Here is a 19,107-nt window from a genome sequence, read left to right as displayed (position 1 = left end):
CTTTATGAAATCATTTCTAGGGGAGAATGGAATTTCAGAGAATAGAGTCGATTTCGATTTTTGACAGAATAAATATTTCAAAATTTGCTTACAAATGACCCATGTCTAAAAAATTAAAAAGGAATACACAAGTTCGTTTTAGTTTTATTTATTTTTGATATAAGTAGATCTATTTTTCAGCAATTTCCAACATTGCCTTTTTTGCATTAACTGACAATTATCTCCTCATTGTTGCTAAACCCCAATTCTTTCTATTTTATTCTGAAATAACCGATAGCTACGCTGCGCTAGATTTGGATGATGAGATACTAACCGGATTACTTCACCGTCTGGCATGGCAGCGAGTTGTTGGTTCTTTCAGCATTATTTTGTAGGAGCACCATTCTCTTTTTTTCGCATTTCTAAGAAATTTTCAAAAATTTTCCATTAATCAAACAAAGAAGGAATATTTTACGATGCCACCCAGAATAAAGTGCAGCGAAAGTGAGAGTGAAAATATCATTAAATTTCACCAAGGATTTACCATTTTAAAAATCATGCTGAGTTTGTAGGAAAGAATTTGGAAGTTAGTTCTAAACTTTGCGTAGGCTACTTATCAGAAGTGTGCACAGATAACACAGAAAAAAGTCGATAAACCGGTGTTTAGCTTACCATAGATAGATGTATCTTTTTTCTTAGAACAAAACGACTCTTGTGAAAGCACGTTCATTGAAGAACAAAATTAAAATATGTAAATTTTTTCGTTCATTAACAGTTTTTACTGCTTTATCTTTAACTCCCATTATCTGTGAAAGGGTTTTAAGCAGTGGTCAGGTAGGGAAAGCTTTTGTAATGATTTGGACTGGATTTGGATTCGACAGTTGATCAGCTGAGTATACATTGATATCATTCTTTTTTGAAATGACGAAAATACTGCGATCGATGAGCGTCAGCCTTTCGCTCTCGTTGCAATGGGTCCCATTTTCTGCTTTTTGAATTCAAAGGAGATAATATATTGTCTACCAAGACGGTAGCCTGGCGTAATTGGTTAGAGGATTGAAAATCTTCCGAATCTGTGTTTTTTCAAAAGTATTCGTCTCGAGAGGGAAGGTGTGGTGATCTCCTAACTGAGTACCGAAAAGTTTAATCCGTCAACGGTTGGGTTGACATTGAGTTTGAGGCTTGCTAATTTGGTCGACCCAGAGTCTTTGTCGAGCTTGAAATCATCTGGGGGCGCAAGATACGCCGGGTTAAGGTGGTTCGTCGAAAGCGCCTTAACAACGCCGTTGACGTTCACAACAAAGGGGTGTTCATCGATACGACAGCGGTCCAGAATAAAGCGGTTGAAGCGACCAACGTCTTACCGAAGATCATTTCTACTGACGTAGCTTGAAGGTCCCCGGTCCATATCGTGCAAAGGCCTAAAAGAGCGTACAAAGGACCATAACTCAACACGTTAGGACGTGGCTCGGCGGTAGGGGGAGATGGTCGATGAGCAAAACGAAGGTAGACCGTGTTGGAAGTCGTCGACAGCGGTTGTCGACCATGGGACCGTTAGGCGCTTTGAAGATGAACCTTTCAATATTTCGGTAAGCGACGCTTACAGTGCCCGAAATGCAACAGCGATATAAATTGAGAATGCCGGGAAATTGTCACAGTTGGGAAGAACCTGCCAGGCTAGCGGTGACTGCTAGTGCCTAGGTTTTGGCAGCGGTCATTCGCATTGTCCAGGTAGCCGGCGAAGGTAACTACGTTCTTCCCGAGGTAACGTTTGACCCAGTTGACGGATGCTTGCGGTGGCTCAGGATGCTTCACCCTGTCGCTGTCCGAACACTGTGCAGTGGTCGTGCTTTTAAATAAGGTTGTAGCAATTATCGCTGATCTCGTTTGAGCTTTAACTGGTGATGAGAATTGGTAATCGATGAGCTCGAATAGAAATAAATATTGATTTTCCTTTTTTTAGATAACATATATTTTATTACGCAATTGCTGTATTCCAGAAAATAGCTATTTTTTTCTTCTGTGCATGGTTTTGTCGTGAAGTCTTATTCGGCAAACCAAATTGTGTCATCAATTCTGCGATCAAGGTTTTTATAAAGCAACTCGCCAAAGTCTTCCGCAGTGGAGCAGCCATAAACATGGACCTTTGCATGATGTCTTATGATCCGTTAAAGAGAATTTTTACTTTCGAAAAAGCCCAAGGAACGACACTTGTGTCAAAGTAATCCTAATCCTGTCGTGGTCAACATTTTCTTGGGATCAATGCAGTTTTTTTATTTATTTCACGTACTTTTTAAAAACGGTTTTTTTCTGGTGTTTCCTAGTGGTTCTCATTTGCTTCCTTTCTACTTTTTTGTAGAACTTGTCTGTTTTCTCACATTTCCTCCTCCATCTGTGGATAAAAGCCTTTGTTATGCCAAAATATGTTGCTGTCTTGTGCGCATTCATCAAGAAATACGATTCCGAAATCCCCCATGTCCCGTCAAGGCACTTTCATGCATTTGGTTGTGGATGTATAGTTCGAGCCTTTTGAATTAGTTGTCTGGAAGTTGAGAAAATATGTGCTCTAAGGCTTTTATATGAATACTTCCAGCGATTATGAAACTAAATTAACGATCGTTATCGTCTAAGTGTAATCTCGCAGTGTTTCTAGCGATAAAATTATTAGAAATAATTAAGACTTACTTTTTTCTATTCGCTAGTGATATTTATTAAGCTTGCGAATATTGGTATTTCGGGAACCACTTGTTTCCTTCATCCGTACTAACAAGAAGAAGAAGAGAAAACCAACTCTTAATTTTTTCAGATCGTTATGTTCTGCACAGACTATATTTCGCCATCATAATTAAGTTTTCATAATGATTTGCAATCTCCTCGGTTAAGTCCTCACTCTGCTCCTTTTTTGATTGATCCTAGTGTTCTTACTATAATTATATTTGCTTTTCGAATACCACCAAAACGAATCCGAACGACTAAAGTCACCATGGAAAGCAGTTTCCGCAAAAACTAAGGCTTAAAATATGAAGATGTGCTGGCCTCCAAGCTCCTCAATTTAGTGCTTAAGTATGTCGTGTGCTTACCACGAGTAATAAGTCCAAGGATTCGGAAGGAAATTAGGGGGGGGGGGGGGGTTTGGTTTAATCGTACAAAAAAAAGCCATGTTTTTGTGATTTTTTTTCTAACGAAACAGTTAAAATTTATTTACTCAACCAATGGTACATTAAAGTATGACATTCGAAGAATGTTTCATCAAATTTTTACAAAGAAATATTAAAAAATACGGCAATGGCAGCAATTGTTCGGACGTGTCTCGAAAAAAAGTTGAATTGCGGTGCCCCTCATAACTTGGTGCTGGATCATCTGAAATCAAAAAATCAAAGTTCATTCGTTAGATAATAGTTTTCCCCAGGTAACGCTGTCGAGTTTTTTTTTCCCAAATTTTTTTCATTTTTTCGAACACTTTAAAGTGAAAAACACAATTTTGTGGAAAAAAATCGGCTAATTTGTTATTGCAAAATCAAAATTATGAATAAAAAAAAAAAACTCGACAGCGTTACCTCGTAAATGATGTACAGAAATAGTGTTTAAAATTTCAAAAGGATCGGTGCAGTAGTTTCGGAGTTATCAGGGGCACCGACTTTGAAAACGTGAGTTGTGGGAAAAACGCTTTAAAGTTTTAATCACAAAAAAATCTAGTTAAAACGTTTATAAGCGAATTTTATCGACATACCTCACACTGAGTCATCAATGCCAGGTCCATAGAGGATGTTGCTATCATCGATGATGTCTAATGCATCTTTTTGCTCCTGCCTACGAAGAATCCTGCCTTTTTTGGTTTGTCGTTCAGCTTCCTGCTCTGCTCGGCTTATGCGTATGGAGTCAGTGGATCGCGCCCAGTCATGAGCGCTTGATCCACAACTGATTTCCATGTCTTGCATGAAGGTGAGTAAAGCAAACGAACCTTCATTGAAGACACTGGCTGCCACATAAGCTGCAATTTCAACGACGACAGAGGTTCCACTCAAGTGCTTCGGTGAGATTTTCCAAATAAGTTGGTTCAAACTCTCATTGTTGTTCTGCGTGAAGCCTCCGACACATCGTTCCAGGAGGGCATCTTTGCTCAGATCTTCGTAGATAGGCTTGATTGCATCCAAAACATCCTTGGGAAGAGCACAATACGTGTGTTTGAACGAATCCAATGCATTAGCAGCTGCAGCTTTTTGCCATTCGCACCAGGAGTCCGCGCCGCTCGGGCATTTTTCGTGCTGTGGATTCTCGTCCGTCGAACTGTAGTGAAAGAACCTTGCCCAGATAGCATTCTTCATATTTTCTACAGAATCAGAGTGACGTCTGATAGCCAATCCGTAGTATACCGTCAATTTATCGATAATTTTGGCCGTAAGCTTCCCTTTACCAGACAGACTCTTTCTTTTGATTTTCTTTCCAGCCTTAGTTTCGGTATCTACAACGGTCTTTTTGACTATTTCACGTAGACGAGTGCCCATTCTTTTTTGAACATGCCCTACACATTCTTTTTCTACTATTGAAAAATCATCACCATAAGGTTTAGAATTCACTAACCCGGAGTAAGCTTTGGAGTCACCGTCGCCGATATAGTTGCGATATCGTACACCATTATTTACCGAGCGTTGAAACATTGTTTTTATCGCTTCGACCTCCATATTTCCAGATGCACCAGTATGATTTGCCTGACAGTTTCCAGTATCTACATGAGCTTCATGCCATTCTTCGTATTCGGCAGAGTTCAATTTGTGTTCCCAAATTTTACATTCGTGGCAGTATGAACTTTTGACGAGAATGTCAACCACTTTACCAGTAAAGTAACCGATTAGCGAGGTGACGCCGAATAAAGATGAGTAGCCTCTTTTTTTCCATGTTCCGTCGCCTAATACACTGAGTTCGTCGGCATCTTCAGTTTTTTTTTCTTCGGCTGTTGCTGCTCTTTCTTCTTTTGTAGCAGATGAAAAAAACCGATTCGCTACTTCTCTTATAGTCGAGCACATTTTCGTCACGTAATTATTGTAAGTCGATCTTGATAAAAATGAACTAGACAAATCCATCAAGCCGCAGAACTTATCACAGCCAACTAATCCAAGGCCTAATATCCTCATCACGAAGACAAACCGATAATTCACTTCGTAAATACCAGAGTTTATTCGAGCACTAGACGGAACGTTTGTAATTTGTTTACAACTTTCGCACGACACTTTGATGTGAAATCCAAGATCTTCTTTCTTAGTCGAATGAAAATTTACTTTTCCATCACACTTCACACACTTCACTAGCGTAGCAATTGTTGCAAAGACCAATAAAAAATCAATTACCCTATAATGTCGTTCAAGATCCTCCCTAATTTGATCTTCAACGGTCATTTTTATTTTTTTAGCTGACGCGCTTCTTGTAATGTCATCGCTTTTCCGTTTGTGGGGAGGTAAAATTTTTTTGGGTCGATATAATCTCGAACCAGTTGATTGTCTATCAGATCTTCCAATTTGTTTGGGCATTTTTGTAATAATTTAGCAACAAAAATGAATGAAAACGGAGGTGAAATTATGCGAAAATAAGAACACGTGGATACGTCTACTCGATAGGATATTTTCTGCTAACTGAATTTTGTACACCACACTGACAAAGTATACAGATCAGGTATAAACCCGTTTGTCCTTGCCTTGAAATTTCGATAGATGGAACTGGGAGGTAAGGTACTACATTAATAGAAAGTGAAACATCTGCCGGGTAACAATAGCGCGCTCGGGTCGGGGCGTTGGGGTTGGTTCGGGTATAGGTACAAAAATCCGGCAGCTATAAAAATACTCATAACTTCGTCAATTTTGCTACAATTGACTTGAAAATTTAACACAATATTCTTCAGATATTACGGATTGAATTTCGAAAATAAAAAAAAAATTAAATACCTTACCCCCCCCTAACCTCACAGCAGGCACAAAAAGTCGGTTTCAGGATTGAAAAAGCCATAATCAAAGTGAAGATGTAAACACCATGCAGCACACAAATTACATCAAATACTCAAAGGACTCCACGCTCAACTGAAGAAAGACTGTTAAGTGGACGAAAACGGCTGGGGAATAAACAGCAAATAAAGCTCCTTTTGGCCTTCCTGACATTTAAATTGAGAAAGATACGCAACAGAACGAATTTCGCATATGCAAAACAATAATAAGACCTGCTACGGTACAGATCCGAACCTCAGTTCTCTCTAGAAGACAAAATCATCACTTGAGCGTGGAATATTTAACGACAAATTTTGATCAATGCGATGCAAACCAGATTTGGGGAATCCCGGACTAGTTGGTCCATTATAACAAAATTGTGTGGATTGCAAGCACTTGGTGGAGGAGAACATTTTTGCCATGGACAGCAGAGTTACTCCAAGATTTAGAAACTGGAAGATGCGATTATTGGGTCTAGCAATTGAAGGTTGTATTCTGAAGGCCACGACCTGGTTTTGGACAAAGCACTATGGGAAAAGAAGAACCTATGATAGGGACATTTTAAACGAAAGAATTGAGAAGAATAATCAATTTGTTGATGTAAGGGCGAAATAGTAAACAAATTCGCAAGAAAAGAATTATTCAGATGAGTTTGGCGGTGGATTCCTCAGATGATGGATTGCCGTAAGCAAAAATATTGAACTCAATCGCATATATTACCTATGAATAACGGAAAAATGATTGATGAGCAATCAAAACAAAAATGGAGAAGGGATAAAACCGATGAGCCGTCTCGTTTGCACAAGAAAGGTCTACTTCAGTAAGACAGATGTTTTCAAGCTGCACAATCAAAGTTTACTATTAAGATGATGTCACTCGAAATTACTGAAAAAGTTCGTGAAGATTGTATGGACAGCTGCTCGGATAAGGTGGAAGAACAGTTTTTTTACGTTCTTCTCGATGATTTTAGAGAATAAAGAAAGGAGGATTGACTGGTTTTAGCCCCCCCACACTGTATTTTTCGTTAATAAAAATTGAGAAATATTAAAAAATTGGAAATTTGCAACAAACAAATATTAAGAAAAACGATCATAGGACTTTTTTAACCTTTGGTGGACTCCAAAAAGTGGGATTAATTAATAGTTAAATAATTGATGACAAAAAGGAACTGGCATAAAGGAGCGGTGATTATTTCGAACCAGCTCTTTGCACGATACACAAGAATATATTTTTCTTTGTTTTTTACTTCCAAGTATGAAGAAAACATCGTTTTCGGTTCTCTAGTTTACCTGTTGTGATGGTATTGTGCTCGTTCACCTCGAGAATTTCACTGATCAGGGGTTCTGATCATTCTACATTCGGCAGTAGTTGGTTGTGTAAAAGCTGCTGGAATTTCGGCCTAGTTTTCCAACAACGTGCTAGTCACTCCGGGAGTGTTTGTCCTTCATTTCTTGATTAATCCTGACAGGCATGAACCTATTTTCGTAGCTTCTGTTGCGGCCAGAGTTGTGTGCCTGCTCAGTCAGTTTCTTGATGTAAAAAATCGACTCTGTTCGTCCTCTGGCTGTTTCTACCTACCAAAGAAGGGCTCAGAATTTAACATACACAATGTTTGTATGTCGAGGCTGGTACTACTTACTTATCCCGTTTATTAGTATCGTATACTTTTGCTTCGAAAAGAATACGAAATATCAGAAGTTGATCATCGATGGTACAATTAGTAAATGGTGTATGTATAATATCTCCTGGAATTCATTGAATAGATCCCAAAGACCTTTTTTATATTTTATTGTGTTCTTTGATTCTTGCCTTTCATGCATTCTTGTCGTCGAACCAAAGACAAGGTTTAACGGTTTCGTCCAAGGCAGAGGCAACTCAGCAGACGCTGCCTCACCTCTGCCCTGGGAGCGTGACCGAAAGTGGCAACAAGCAGCTAGATTATTGTTTAGGATATGATAGTCCTTGTTTTTGAATGCTTGGGTGCTATGCCCCAAACGAGGGGCCCGTTGTTCGTACAAGACCCTTTTAGGAAACTGACATATCTTTAATTCTCCCGCTCTGCCTGACCCAAGCGTCATAGTCGTTATCGTTAAGGCTCCGAAGCTCGTTTAAAAACCAGAGCTGCTCCTTCCACTTCTTATCTTGCTACAGGCTAACGTTAACATTTTAAAAACTTTGCAATTATCTGCAACATCTTTTGTGATATGGCGCTCAAAATTGAAATCATTGCTATTTTCAATGCAAATAAATTTGTCAGTACTGATTCTATGAATTATGAATTAGATTGTAAATATATATATCGAGGCTTTTAGTTGACTATTTTATATTGAAAACTTAGTTGGCATTCTTAGCAAATTTTCAGTCTGTTGAGGCAGATTTCTAGTATGAAAGCCTGTTTTAATAACAATTGTCGTTTTTCGCCACACATATGTAAATAAAAAAGTGGAGAGTTTCAACAAAGTTTGATTGAAGTTTGAACGATAGTAAACATTTTTTTTGTTGAAAAATAATCCAAGATGGGATTAGGATGTGCTTGGAACAGGATTTTGTCATGAACATTTTGACTCCATAGAGAACATTGAATCATCTCCATCATCTCTTGAATAATAGTTATCGTTGGGGTGATAATCCAATTGGATCATGGTCTTGAAGCGTGCTAGAGCACTTCATTCAGGACCGTAACGGTTCACTACAGGATGACAGTACCTTCTATGAGGCAATGTGGTCAGCATTGCGCTCGCCCGAGATTGTTACCCTTATTTGACTCAGGTACTCATTCACAACTAAGACGACTGGTGTCCGACATTCAGTTACAATACGAATCCCTCTGCCACCAGTAAGATTTGAACCGCGACCTTCTGTTGCGATAATCTAACGCTCTAACCACTGAGTATCCTGAAATTAAAAAAAAAATTTGGCACTTCAGACTTGCCGCTATAGCTGTAGATAAATGTAAAAAATCTCGGATTTTTAAAAATTCATTTTCCTGTTTTTCTCATTTTTAAGGGGCCGTCACTCTTTTTAACAACTCGGGAAACCGGAAGTCGTACTAGGATAACTTAAGGGGGCTTTTCCAGCCAATTACTAAAAGTTATAATGGAGGATATTTCGGAGCCTAGGTACCATACTGTGGCAGCCTCTTGATTTTTTCTGATTTTTGGGTTGGGTAGTTTCTGAGAATGGGTTCATTAAAGAAATGATCACTTCCAACCTCCCGCACTCCTACCTTTCCAACAAATGTCAAAACTAAGACTGGCTTCGGAAAGTACTAACCGAGAGATCTTGCATTTGATACCTCACTTGATTTTATTTGGTGAAAAAACAATTTACACACACACACACACACACACACCCCTTAAATTCAAGGTAAAAGGATGTAAGTAACTGTATGCGTGAGCGCTCACAGTTCCGAACTTTTCACCAGATTTGGTGTCAATCGCTATAACCGTATCCGAGAAAAATGCGTGTGACGGACAGACAGACAGTAAACCGATTTTAATAAGGTTTTGTTTTACACAAAACGTTAAAAATGGAAAAGTGTCTGTGGTCCTGGATATAGGTGCAAGTATTCTGGACGTTTGGCGCCCAAACTTGCTCAAATTCATCAATTTTTTCTTATCGAAACACTGTTGTAAAAGTTTAAGAAGTGGTTCTTAACAAATTGTTTAGACTTTTAATCAATTTACGATACCTGGTGGAGAATACCCTCGTAAAATGATTAGTGTGCCGATTCCTCTTGCTTTCGTGCGAGTTGGGCCTTTTTCGCGCTCCGATATAGCAATGCGAATGTTACTACGCCTGCGTACGAATCTGCGTGTTTGCTAGTTTTGATGAGCAGATTCTATTAAACCTGCAGGTAGCCAAAAAAGTTGCCAAACCCAGGACCTTTGTTCCGCAGTGCATTTGTGTTGGGGCGAAATGTCCAAATTATTAAATTCAGAGATTCATTGCTCTTTTGCGGTTGTGTTCCACACTCCGTTTCATAATTTTCAGCAACGCAACCCCTAAAATGCGGATTTTCATGTCGGTCAACTATGCAAACTGCTTTCAATCTTAGCTTCCCTCCATTTGTACCAGCTGGTCTCCATCTTTCCATCATTGAGTTCGCATTTTAATATCTTTTGTTTATCTAGAGCAGAATTGCAATTCGAAATGGTACGAATTGATTCTTGAGACACGGAAAGTTCGGTGGCTTCTTTTTCAAATTTAAAGGACGCATTTCAGTCGTCATTTCCTTCCGTTTATCGATGTCAACTTGAGTTGCAGACGTCGATGGCCAGCCGGACCCAGGAAGAATTGCACCACATCGCGCCCCTTTAGAATGCAGTGTACCATCATAATCTGCTGGTTTTTTTGGAAAAATTGATCCATTGTAAGCTTTTTGCAACATTTTCAGCGATTCGGCATACGAAATTCCATTTGCGATTTGCAACTTCTTTATTCGAATTTATAAGAATTGCAAAACACCCTTGAGATGAACCAACAAAATCTGTGAACAAACTGAATGACAGATTACGCTTAAACTTCCCTCCTCCTCTACTTTTATAGAGGACAATTCTGTCAAATTAGCGACAAAACGGAATTCTGATAATCCCGATCTCTTAATGACCAATTCTAGATATTTTTTGACAAGGTTTATTCTATAAAATCCGTTTAGAAGTTGATCATGTTATTCCTATTGAAGCACTGATTTATAGGAAAATCCGTTGAGCTTTGTTGATACTTTCATGTGCCTAACTGCTCTGCGTCAGGTTTTCTGACTTCATTTCAGAAAAATATGACATCGAAAGTTCTGGTTTTCTCCAGTGACTATTGGACCGTCTGATTTTCATTCTAGGCTTGGTGGAAATCTTATCAGACCTATATAAAATATTTGGAACTTCCTTTGCCATTATTATGTATATCGTTGATTATAATGTTTAAGCCGAGTTTTTGGAGTGAGGTTTTAATTCCCTCATTGAAATTACAAAGCAGCTTTATCACAACTTCTGATTATGCTCCTCGGATGGACGTGGCGTTATTATTCAAAACTTTTATATTTAACACAATAATAATAACTGAATGTTCACCTCGACATGAACGACTCACTGCAACCTTCCAATTCGTGAACAGCAGGTTATATATGTGTACTATCAACGAGTAAATCATTAAAAATTCAATGTTCAAAGTTTATATACGTATTTGCCGCATTGTATTCCAACTCCATAGAGTGTATGGTTGTTGGGCATATCTTTCTACGTAGAACTTATCTCTTCCAATAAAAGGTGTTGAGAAGAAAAAAATATGGAAAAATAACGAAGCCGCAAGAGAGAAAAAAGCTTCGTCTTTTCCTTATCTCAACTCCGCCACCACATACTAACTTCTTTTTGTCGCATCGAAACCGAGAGGTGAATTGAATCAGACCCGCGTTATGACTATTTGAACATTTTTTTTTTCTCAAGACCGGTGTCGATGAAGCATCATCATTCGCAGTAGTGGTGACGGAAAACGGTTGTGTTAATATTACAATTTTAATTTGGCATTTATAATTTCATTGCCATTACGTAAGTAGGAAAATATCCTCGTTTTGTCTTTATGTACATAAGTTTTTTATTCATCGGGTTCTTTCCACTTTTATCTTATTTTGATAGCCTTACAGTTGCGGAAACATGTGGTGCTGTAAGATTTGAAAAATGAAAAGATATATTTAATCGGAATTTTATCACAAACGTTTGAGTCATCACCGCTTTTAATAACCTCATGTTTATTTGGAGGTTTCAAATATGTTTGCATTAACGACTGATTACTTACTCTGCACGCGAGTCATGCGTCCGGATTTAGGTTTGTGGCCTATGTCTCTGATTCATTTCAATTGGATTTAGGAAGAAATTATAATGCGGACTGTCCCCAATATATCACCGGCATGTATGCACTCATACTCCCCAAATGGCCACAAAAAGTTAACAACTTTTTTTCGACATTTACGAAACATAATTTACTCAAGATATTGAGTCATGTTTTGAGTAGATGATTGTTTCTTATCTTCATTTTTTTGTTTCAAGAACATGAAATGTGAATAATTATCTAAGATTGTATTTTTTCTTCATTGCATATTTCAGGTTTTCCATCTACATTTTTTTCTACTGTGAGTGAGACGTTCTAAAAAATCAACGAGATGCCGAAGTCGGTAAGTGGAAATAGCAAAAGTGAAACTCAGCAATTTTAAAGATTTTTAATTAATTTAATTGACGTTGCGACTGCAATTGATTGACCCTATGGGTGTTAAAATACACACTTTAAAACGTTCTAAAGTGTGCGGACAGCCATCACTTAACTTGCATAGAATCGATAATTTTTTTTTCATTCTATAAGAGTTTTTTATTGATATTCTTTCTTTCTCGCTAATAGGACTCTTTGGAAAACTTTATTGTTAATATTAGAATATCGGACACTCGATTTGATTGTAGGTACTGGATTTTGTGTTGATTTTCCTGAATATGGTTTGATCCGAAAATTGTCGTGCAACTAAGGTGTTCGAATTTAAATGTCCTTCTAACGAAGCTGTTCAGTTTTTCAACTTATTTGTTCAAAAGTGAGATGTCTAAAGCTAGGTTAATGCACGTATTCAACTCAGATTTCAATGTTTATTCTCACGATACTATATTTATAGAGAGTCACATCCGAAACTTTCAAAAAAACCAATAATTCTTGTGATTTCAAAGAACTCTTGAACTTTGCAATTACATGAAAACTGTTTCCCCCGTCCATTCATTATGCTGTTTATCCAATTTGTGTATAACAATGGCATAATTGACGAAAGAAATATTTAAACGTGTATTATCAAGAGTAAAAAGTGGAAGTTTGTTTTGTTGTATTTGTTGTTTATTCGCAAAAATAGAATTGCTGTAGGCGAGACTTTGAATTAATTGCTATATGGAGGTTCATTATTTATGTAAAATCTTTATGGACTTGAAATAACTCTCATTTTTTCTAGTTCAAGATTTTGTTATATAATTTCTCTCTTGCCTGTGGCAAGTTCAGGAGCATCTAGAGAGCGTGTATGCAGTTTATTGGAAAGTGAAAATGAAATGATTTGGGTAACATTTGAATGGATTGATTTATGTTCAATGATTAAGTGCAAAGTTCAATTCAATTTTGTTTTCTTACTAACTGAACTTTGTGCGAACCAAGGTTTATGTTAGATAGAACAGATCATAATTCAAGAAGCCAGTTTAATTGAGGTTTATCGAGAACTTTAGAAGTAGTATGTGATTATTGTAAATTTAATTTATTAGAGTTAAATTGCTTTAGAATAGAATATTGCTAATATAAGAGACGAGGGTAAGAAGGGGGGGTTTGGGTCAATTCGTTAGATTCTTCTAAATAATAATCAATAGATTTAACCATAGCAATCTACTCATGTTCATTCGAATTCAATGCCTTTTCAAGGAGTAAATTTCTAGATTTTTTCCCAAATATACCATATATTAAAAAATGAAAGATTGGCTTGAAAGATATTGCTCCGTTTTATTGGCTAAAAGTATCTAATTTAAGCAAATACGTATTTCGGGGACCAACTGCCCCCTTCGTTGGGGTTATTATCTTCTCCACAGAAGATAATAACACTGTTTTCCCCCAAAAATTACATTTATTTTTTAAAGTAGTCCCCTTTCAATGATACATTTTGCCAAAGATTCTCTTTTAATTCCACTAAAAAATATTATTTCTCAAACGCTGTCTAATAGGCATTTATTCCATAGATAATTTCTTCATTCGGTGTACATTTTTTTCCGTCGTCGTTCCATACTTCATATTATGAAACAGTTAAGTCCTGGTGGTTTTACGTGAGTTCCTACCATGTCGGCATAACCCTACGATCCTCTTCGAAGGATTGCTTTGGAGACCACAATCAGAGCCCTGCCGTGATTAGCACAGCGATACTGGTTTATATTGAGTGCAGGCTCAGCATTCATACAAGTGGATGCGAGGTGTACCTAACACCTCTACCAAAACTAAGGGGTACGGCACGCGAGTTATACAGCACAGCAACTCCTCGATTGAGCCCACAAGGACTTCGCGGTATGGGTATGAAACTCATAAAAGGAGGCCAACCGCGAAAAACTTGGCCGAGACCATATCCCCCAGAAATTCTCCTGAGACATACGCTCTTAAGGGTCATTCCAGTTCCTATGGTACCAGATAACTTTTCGTGAGGCTTCGTAGCAAGAGCCACATCAAATGAATCCCCTTACAGACTTAGGTCTGATCACCCTAGGTTTTAGAGCATTGGCCTACTGTGGGTGCAGCAAGTCTATGTGCATCAACCTTTCCCCGGCCATTTGAAGGTTCTCCTTTGCCCTTTTGGTATTGACTCACGAGACAGGGTTGCTGCCCCATCTGCCTCCTCGCCACCTCTGAGTACCCATATTAGGAAACAATAAATAATTACACGGAACCACAGCTAAAGAATAGGATGGATGAGGAAGCGGTTCTATTCGTAATTTATGTGTTTTTTTGTTACTGTTGTAGACAATTGATCCAGTGTATTATCGTGATCAAACAGAACCTTTTTTGCAAATAGTCAACGAAGATTACGCCGTGAAAATTGAAGAAATCCTTTGTGATGATTTTTTCCGGACGACGGAACCATCTTTACTTTTTTTGGAGCACATTTGTCTGCAAACGTTCAGTATTTTGATTATTCCTTCATTTCCGGCCAGTAATGATGTATCTAGGGTTCTTCAACTACCAAGAAACGACAGAAATTCACTTTGAATTGCGTTTGAACAGTCTCGGATTTTGTTTTTGAAATCTCGCCCATCATTAGCAAACGGCGCCTCCATCCTCCCGATAATATTTTCATGGTTATATAACCTAGCAAGATTCAAATAACAGTTTCATTTGAAATCGTTACCGTTTCAACTATCTCACGAATTTTGACTTGGTTCAACACAATCGGCGATCGTTTAACACAAAATCCTGCATTTTGTTGACGAATTCGCTAGGCGTTCCGTTCATTTGTGCATCACTTCCTGCGAGGGAGCAGACTCTCTGCATTAGTTTTTAAGTTTGTACTAAGCCTCCTTAATGGTTTTGTCAAGCAAAAAGTAGTGCTTCATTAAAATATGGGACTCACTTTTGTCCATTTTGGCTAAATAAATTTATCAAATCAAATTTCTTTCGATTACTGCAAGAAGATAAGTATTTAGCACATTTGTTTATTTTTTTGTCTATATCGAAAAAAACACGTTAAAAAAATTCTCTATTCGATTGAGACCAGGCTACGATTCCAATGAGCAACACAATTAACAGTGTAGCCGAGATAATTCTAGGTGTTTTGAACCTAAAATTTCCTTTATATATATCAAATCAACTCCATTGAATGTTTTTTGGTGGGTGATTCTATGATAGCTTCGACGTTTCATAAAACTTTTCTTAACGTTACTTTTCAGCTCTGCAGCCAATGTTAATGTTAGCTATGCAAAATTGAGACTACATGGGGGTGTATTTAATTTTCTTGCCCGACTTAGTTCTTGCAGAGCTATAAATGAAACGACTGCTTCAATAGGAGTTGCTTTTAACCGTATCAATATTGAAACTTCATCTTGCTCATGGAAAAACTTCCGCACCTGGTACGGTTGCTCCCTGTGAATTTCGAGTTCTCACACCTATTGGTTCTCCCAGAGGGACAACAGTTGTTGAGATTTGAACGCCCTGAGTAGAATCAACACGCCATTGTATTTTTCTTTGAAATGCGAAGAAGTTACATCAACTTTTGCGGCACTCTATTGTTCACTTTAGTTTACGCAAAGTATCAGGCGAGCATAAACTTTCTTTCAAATCTTAAAATTTTTATGCGATTGTATTCAGTATACTGAACTAAACGTGGCGTTCTTTCTTCAACAAAACGATTTATTCATCTATCCATGCAAGCGACTGAAAAGCGACCCTCCATTTCAAGCTCCCGACTGTGATGAAATAGACCATATCACTCGTAAATAGCTGATTTGCTTAAATACAAGGACTCATGGTACGTTTTTTATAGAATTTCCAATGCGTTTTTTCACCCCGCGGTAAGAACGTTAGAAATCAATTCAAAACAAAGTTTCATAGTCGCCGTGCATTGTTCAATCGCATGATTAATTTTTTTTAGGCAAATAGCTTGTAATGCCGGTAGTTCGCGTTCAGCCGCAAAATTTGATATGCGAATTTAATCTTAGAAATTTTGGGGCCTGTCGCAAAAGTTCAATTATTTCAGCAATTGCTTCGCGAACGAAGGCCACCAGACATACATTTTTGAAGATAATTGCATAATGACAGTTGCCTGCCTTACTTCACAAACTGACGCTTTTAGTCTTACCATCAAAGGAAACTGCACCATTGTATTGTGTACATGCGCGGCATCTATTTTTGCATAACTCTCTCATATCTAAATTTTCAGTGAATATGTGATGTCTTAGCTCACTCGCGCATTTTCAGTCGTCGGTTATCCAGCATCATCTCTGTTGTCATAGTCTCAGTTGGTCGATCCTTACGGTCTTTGTCTTGGCAACTGATGAGACTTTGCTACAATCTCCTACACAGTATCTTACTGTTCTAACTGAACTAGCAAACTCTTCCAGAGTAACATCTAGCTTAACTTTAATAACGGTTGGGGTGAGATTTTTCAAATGATAGTACCGTGTCACATAAAAATGATCAATTTTCAATTTATAAGTAGATAGGTATCAGTGGCCGCTCCGAGGTCTTTGAGGTCTTCAAAGAATGGTTTACCTTGTGTCCGCAGCTCGGCTCTAGCTAGAGCTGGACAATCGCAAAGGAAATGCCTGAAGATTTCTCCCTCTCCTCTGCAGCTTCGGCAATGCGAAATGTAGGGTATGCCGAGTTTGGTGGGATGGTCTCATATAGGTTAGTGCCCCGTGCATGACCCCGTAATCCTGTCCGCATTTGCACGTGCCTGGCCCAAAAGCTCTCGCAATCGGCGTGCTAAATCCTTTTTGGCTTGACGCATCTTGACGCCATCCTAACTCAACGGCTTCTAAGTAATACGGGTAGATTTTGCTCTTGACAGTCGTCAGAGGGTGCAGACTGCCAAGAGCAGAGCCGTGCCTATTCCCATGACCGCAATATTCACCGGAAGGCAGTTTATTATGCATAGATAAAGGGGAAACAATGCTTATTTTTTCGTAGAAAAGAGTCCAGAAGTCTATTCTCTTCATCCTTACTGTGTATATCTTGCGTCAAGAATTCATATCAGTCTTTATACAAAGACATCATCATTGGGTAAAGGTAAAGGTTCTATTGCGAAATCTTTTTATCGTATGGAAAGTAAACTGCAACAATACCATAAGATGGATATTTAATTGGTGGTTTGAGGTCGATATTGCAACATTTCTCATTATGTTAATTATCGCATGGACTGGCCTTCTTTCTCTCTGAATCCCTGGGAACATCAAATTCTTCAAAGAAAGTGTTCTCTTGGGAAATCATTGCAAGATTTCCCTATTGACTTTTAATCGTGAAGACTATCGATTGATTCCCGTGCGCTTCAACATGCCATGTCGATCGTTTCATCAAAATGGAGAATAACACTTAGTATACCACCAAGGTTACTCAAGAACTAGTGTGAAATCCAGTTCCTGCAAGTGGATCTTTATTTTAATATTTACCTATTTGGTCACGAATCCATTTAAATGTGTGTAATAATTGCATGATCCATATAAGATTAGGGTAGGTCCTGCGTGAATAGAACTTGGTTTTGTCAGTTTCGTTTACGTGGTTCGTTCCGGCTGCTATTTAATGCAAAACGTTGATTATTTTGGACAGCCTCTAGTCAATACCGTCAGTAGATGGCCTAATTCGATATATTTTGGGTTCCACTTCGAAGGGCATTTTTTATAAGCACATAATATATCTGGCTTACCCTTTTAATTGAGTTATCGTTACACCTTTTAAGTCGTCTATTATCTATCTCTCTGAAGGCTTTACTCTGCACAGTTTTAAATTTTTTTTTAAATGAGAACTACCTGCTGCGAATCATTTCTTACATATTTAACTGCGATATTCTGATATTTGATATTTTCTCCAATTTTTTGCTCCAGGAATTCGTCAAACCGCCAAGAAAATTTTGCATCCTTAGAAATCTTGTTTCAAAAGTGGCTTGAATCCGTTGAACATTTTCATTGGGTAATTGCTTATTTCATGTACCCGGAATGGATCCCTTATTTATTGTCAGAGCACGGAATTAACAGTGTTTCGCTGTCCACGAAAGAAGTGAGCCATGGAGCGGAATAGTCGGATAGCGCAGGACGGGGACTGTAAGCTAGGTGTAGAAGAAGTTGAATTGCTTGAAGATTTTTAATATTTTCCTTGGTTCGCCGGCTTGCTTTGTCTTGCCTTAAAAGCACCCGCTCCCAATTGGTCAAAGTAACAGACTCGTATTTTCAATTTTGCAAAGCAAATGTCCCCGTCAATCTTCCGACTTCCGGTTTGGAACTAATCCCCGAAGTACATCATCCCTTTAATATTCCAGTGTACACACAATAATGTCTTTGGCGATTGGTTATCTGTTCCGCTACTTGCTCGGGGTAGAACCTTTGGTTTGTCTAGTCTGTTGAAATAGGCCCATTTTTCAATGCATGCATTTTGGTGACTGAATTTTTTGGCATGTGCCGTGACAGTTGAGTTCGTTTTTCGGTCAGGTTATGGAAGTTGTTATCCTCCCTAGAATATGAGATGAGAGAATAAATGACATTTGACAATTCTGATTTAAGCGTAAAGTTTACTGCGGATTTAGCGTCAACAGAGATGCGTAAAATGTTGACACCTATGGTATCTTTCTTCTTTTTTCTTGAATTTTCTGTATCAATATTGTTCGGCTACAGTAGATATCATGTTGCCGCCTTCCAGTTGGCATATTGCTTGTGTCACCTCTCTTGCTTGGAAGCCTTTTTACAATATTTGTGCAGAAGTATTTAAATTTTGACTTTTAAAATTTTTCTGAGAGCGGTTTATTACGAATTCAATAAATCAATATGAAAACAATGTCCATAGAAACAAAATGTATCATACTTTCCGGAGTAAGATCTTCTTTTTCTAGTCAACCACGCAGCAATTCAATCAGAACTTGCTAAATATTTTCACCGTCGTCAGTTTTCCCCAAACTTTAATTTCTCTC

The 19,107-nt window shown here is 38.1% G+C and overlaps 1 protein-coding gene across 4 annotated transcripts in view; it reads left to right on the top strand.

Moving 5' to 3' along the window:
• LOC119658230 (moesin/ezrin/radixin homolog 1) overlaps positions 1–19,107 on the top strand; it is a 79,558-nt gene that overhangs the window by 13,433 nt on the left and 47,018 nt on the right. For 3 of the 4 annotated variants that reach the window (XM_038065504.1, XM_038065505.1, XM_038065507.1), the window contains exon 2: positions 12,050–12,117. In XM_038065504.1, the coding sequence (XP_037921432.1) occupies positions 12,106–12,117 (12 nt within the window). In that variant the 5' untranslated portion in view covers positions 12,050–12,105. Of the gene's footprint in view, positions 1–11,370; positions 11,495–12,049; positions 12,118–19,107 lie in introns of those variants that run through there. The other variant, XM_038065506.1, reaches the window with a different exon arrangement.

The sequence above is a fragment of the Hermetia illucens genome, chromosome 5 (genome assembly GCF_905115235.1).
Source record: "Hermetia illucens chromosome 5, iHerIll2.2.curated.20191125, whole genome shotgun sequence".
Classification (NCBI taxonomy): domain Eukaryota; kingdom Metazoa; phylum Arthropoda; class Insecta; order Diptera; family Stratiomyidae; genus Hermetia; species Hermetia illucens.
The sequence above is the reverse complement of the archived record's forward strand: the minus strand, read 5'-3'. Positions and strand labels throughout refer to the sequence as shown.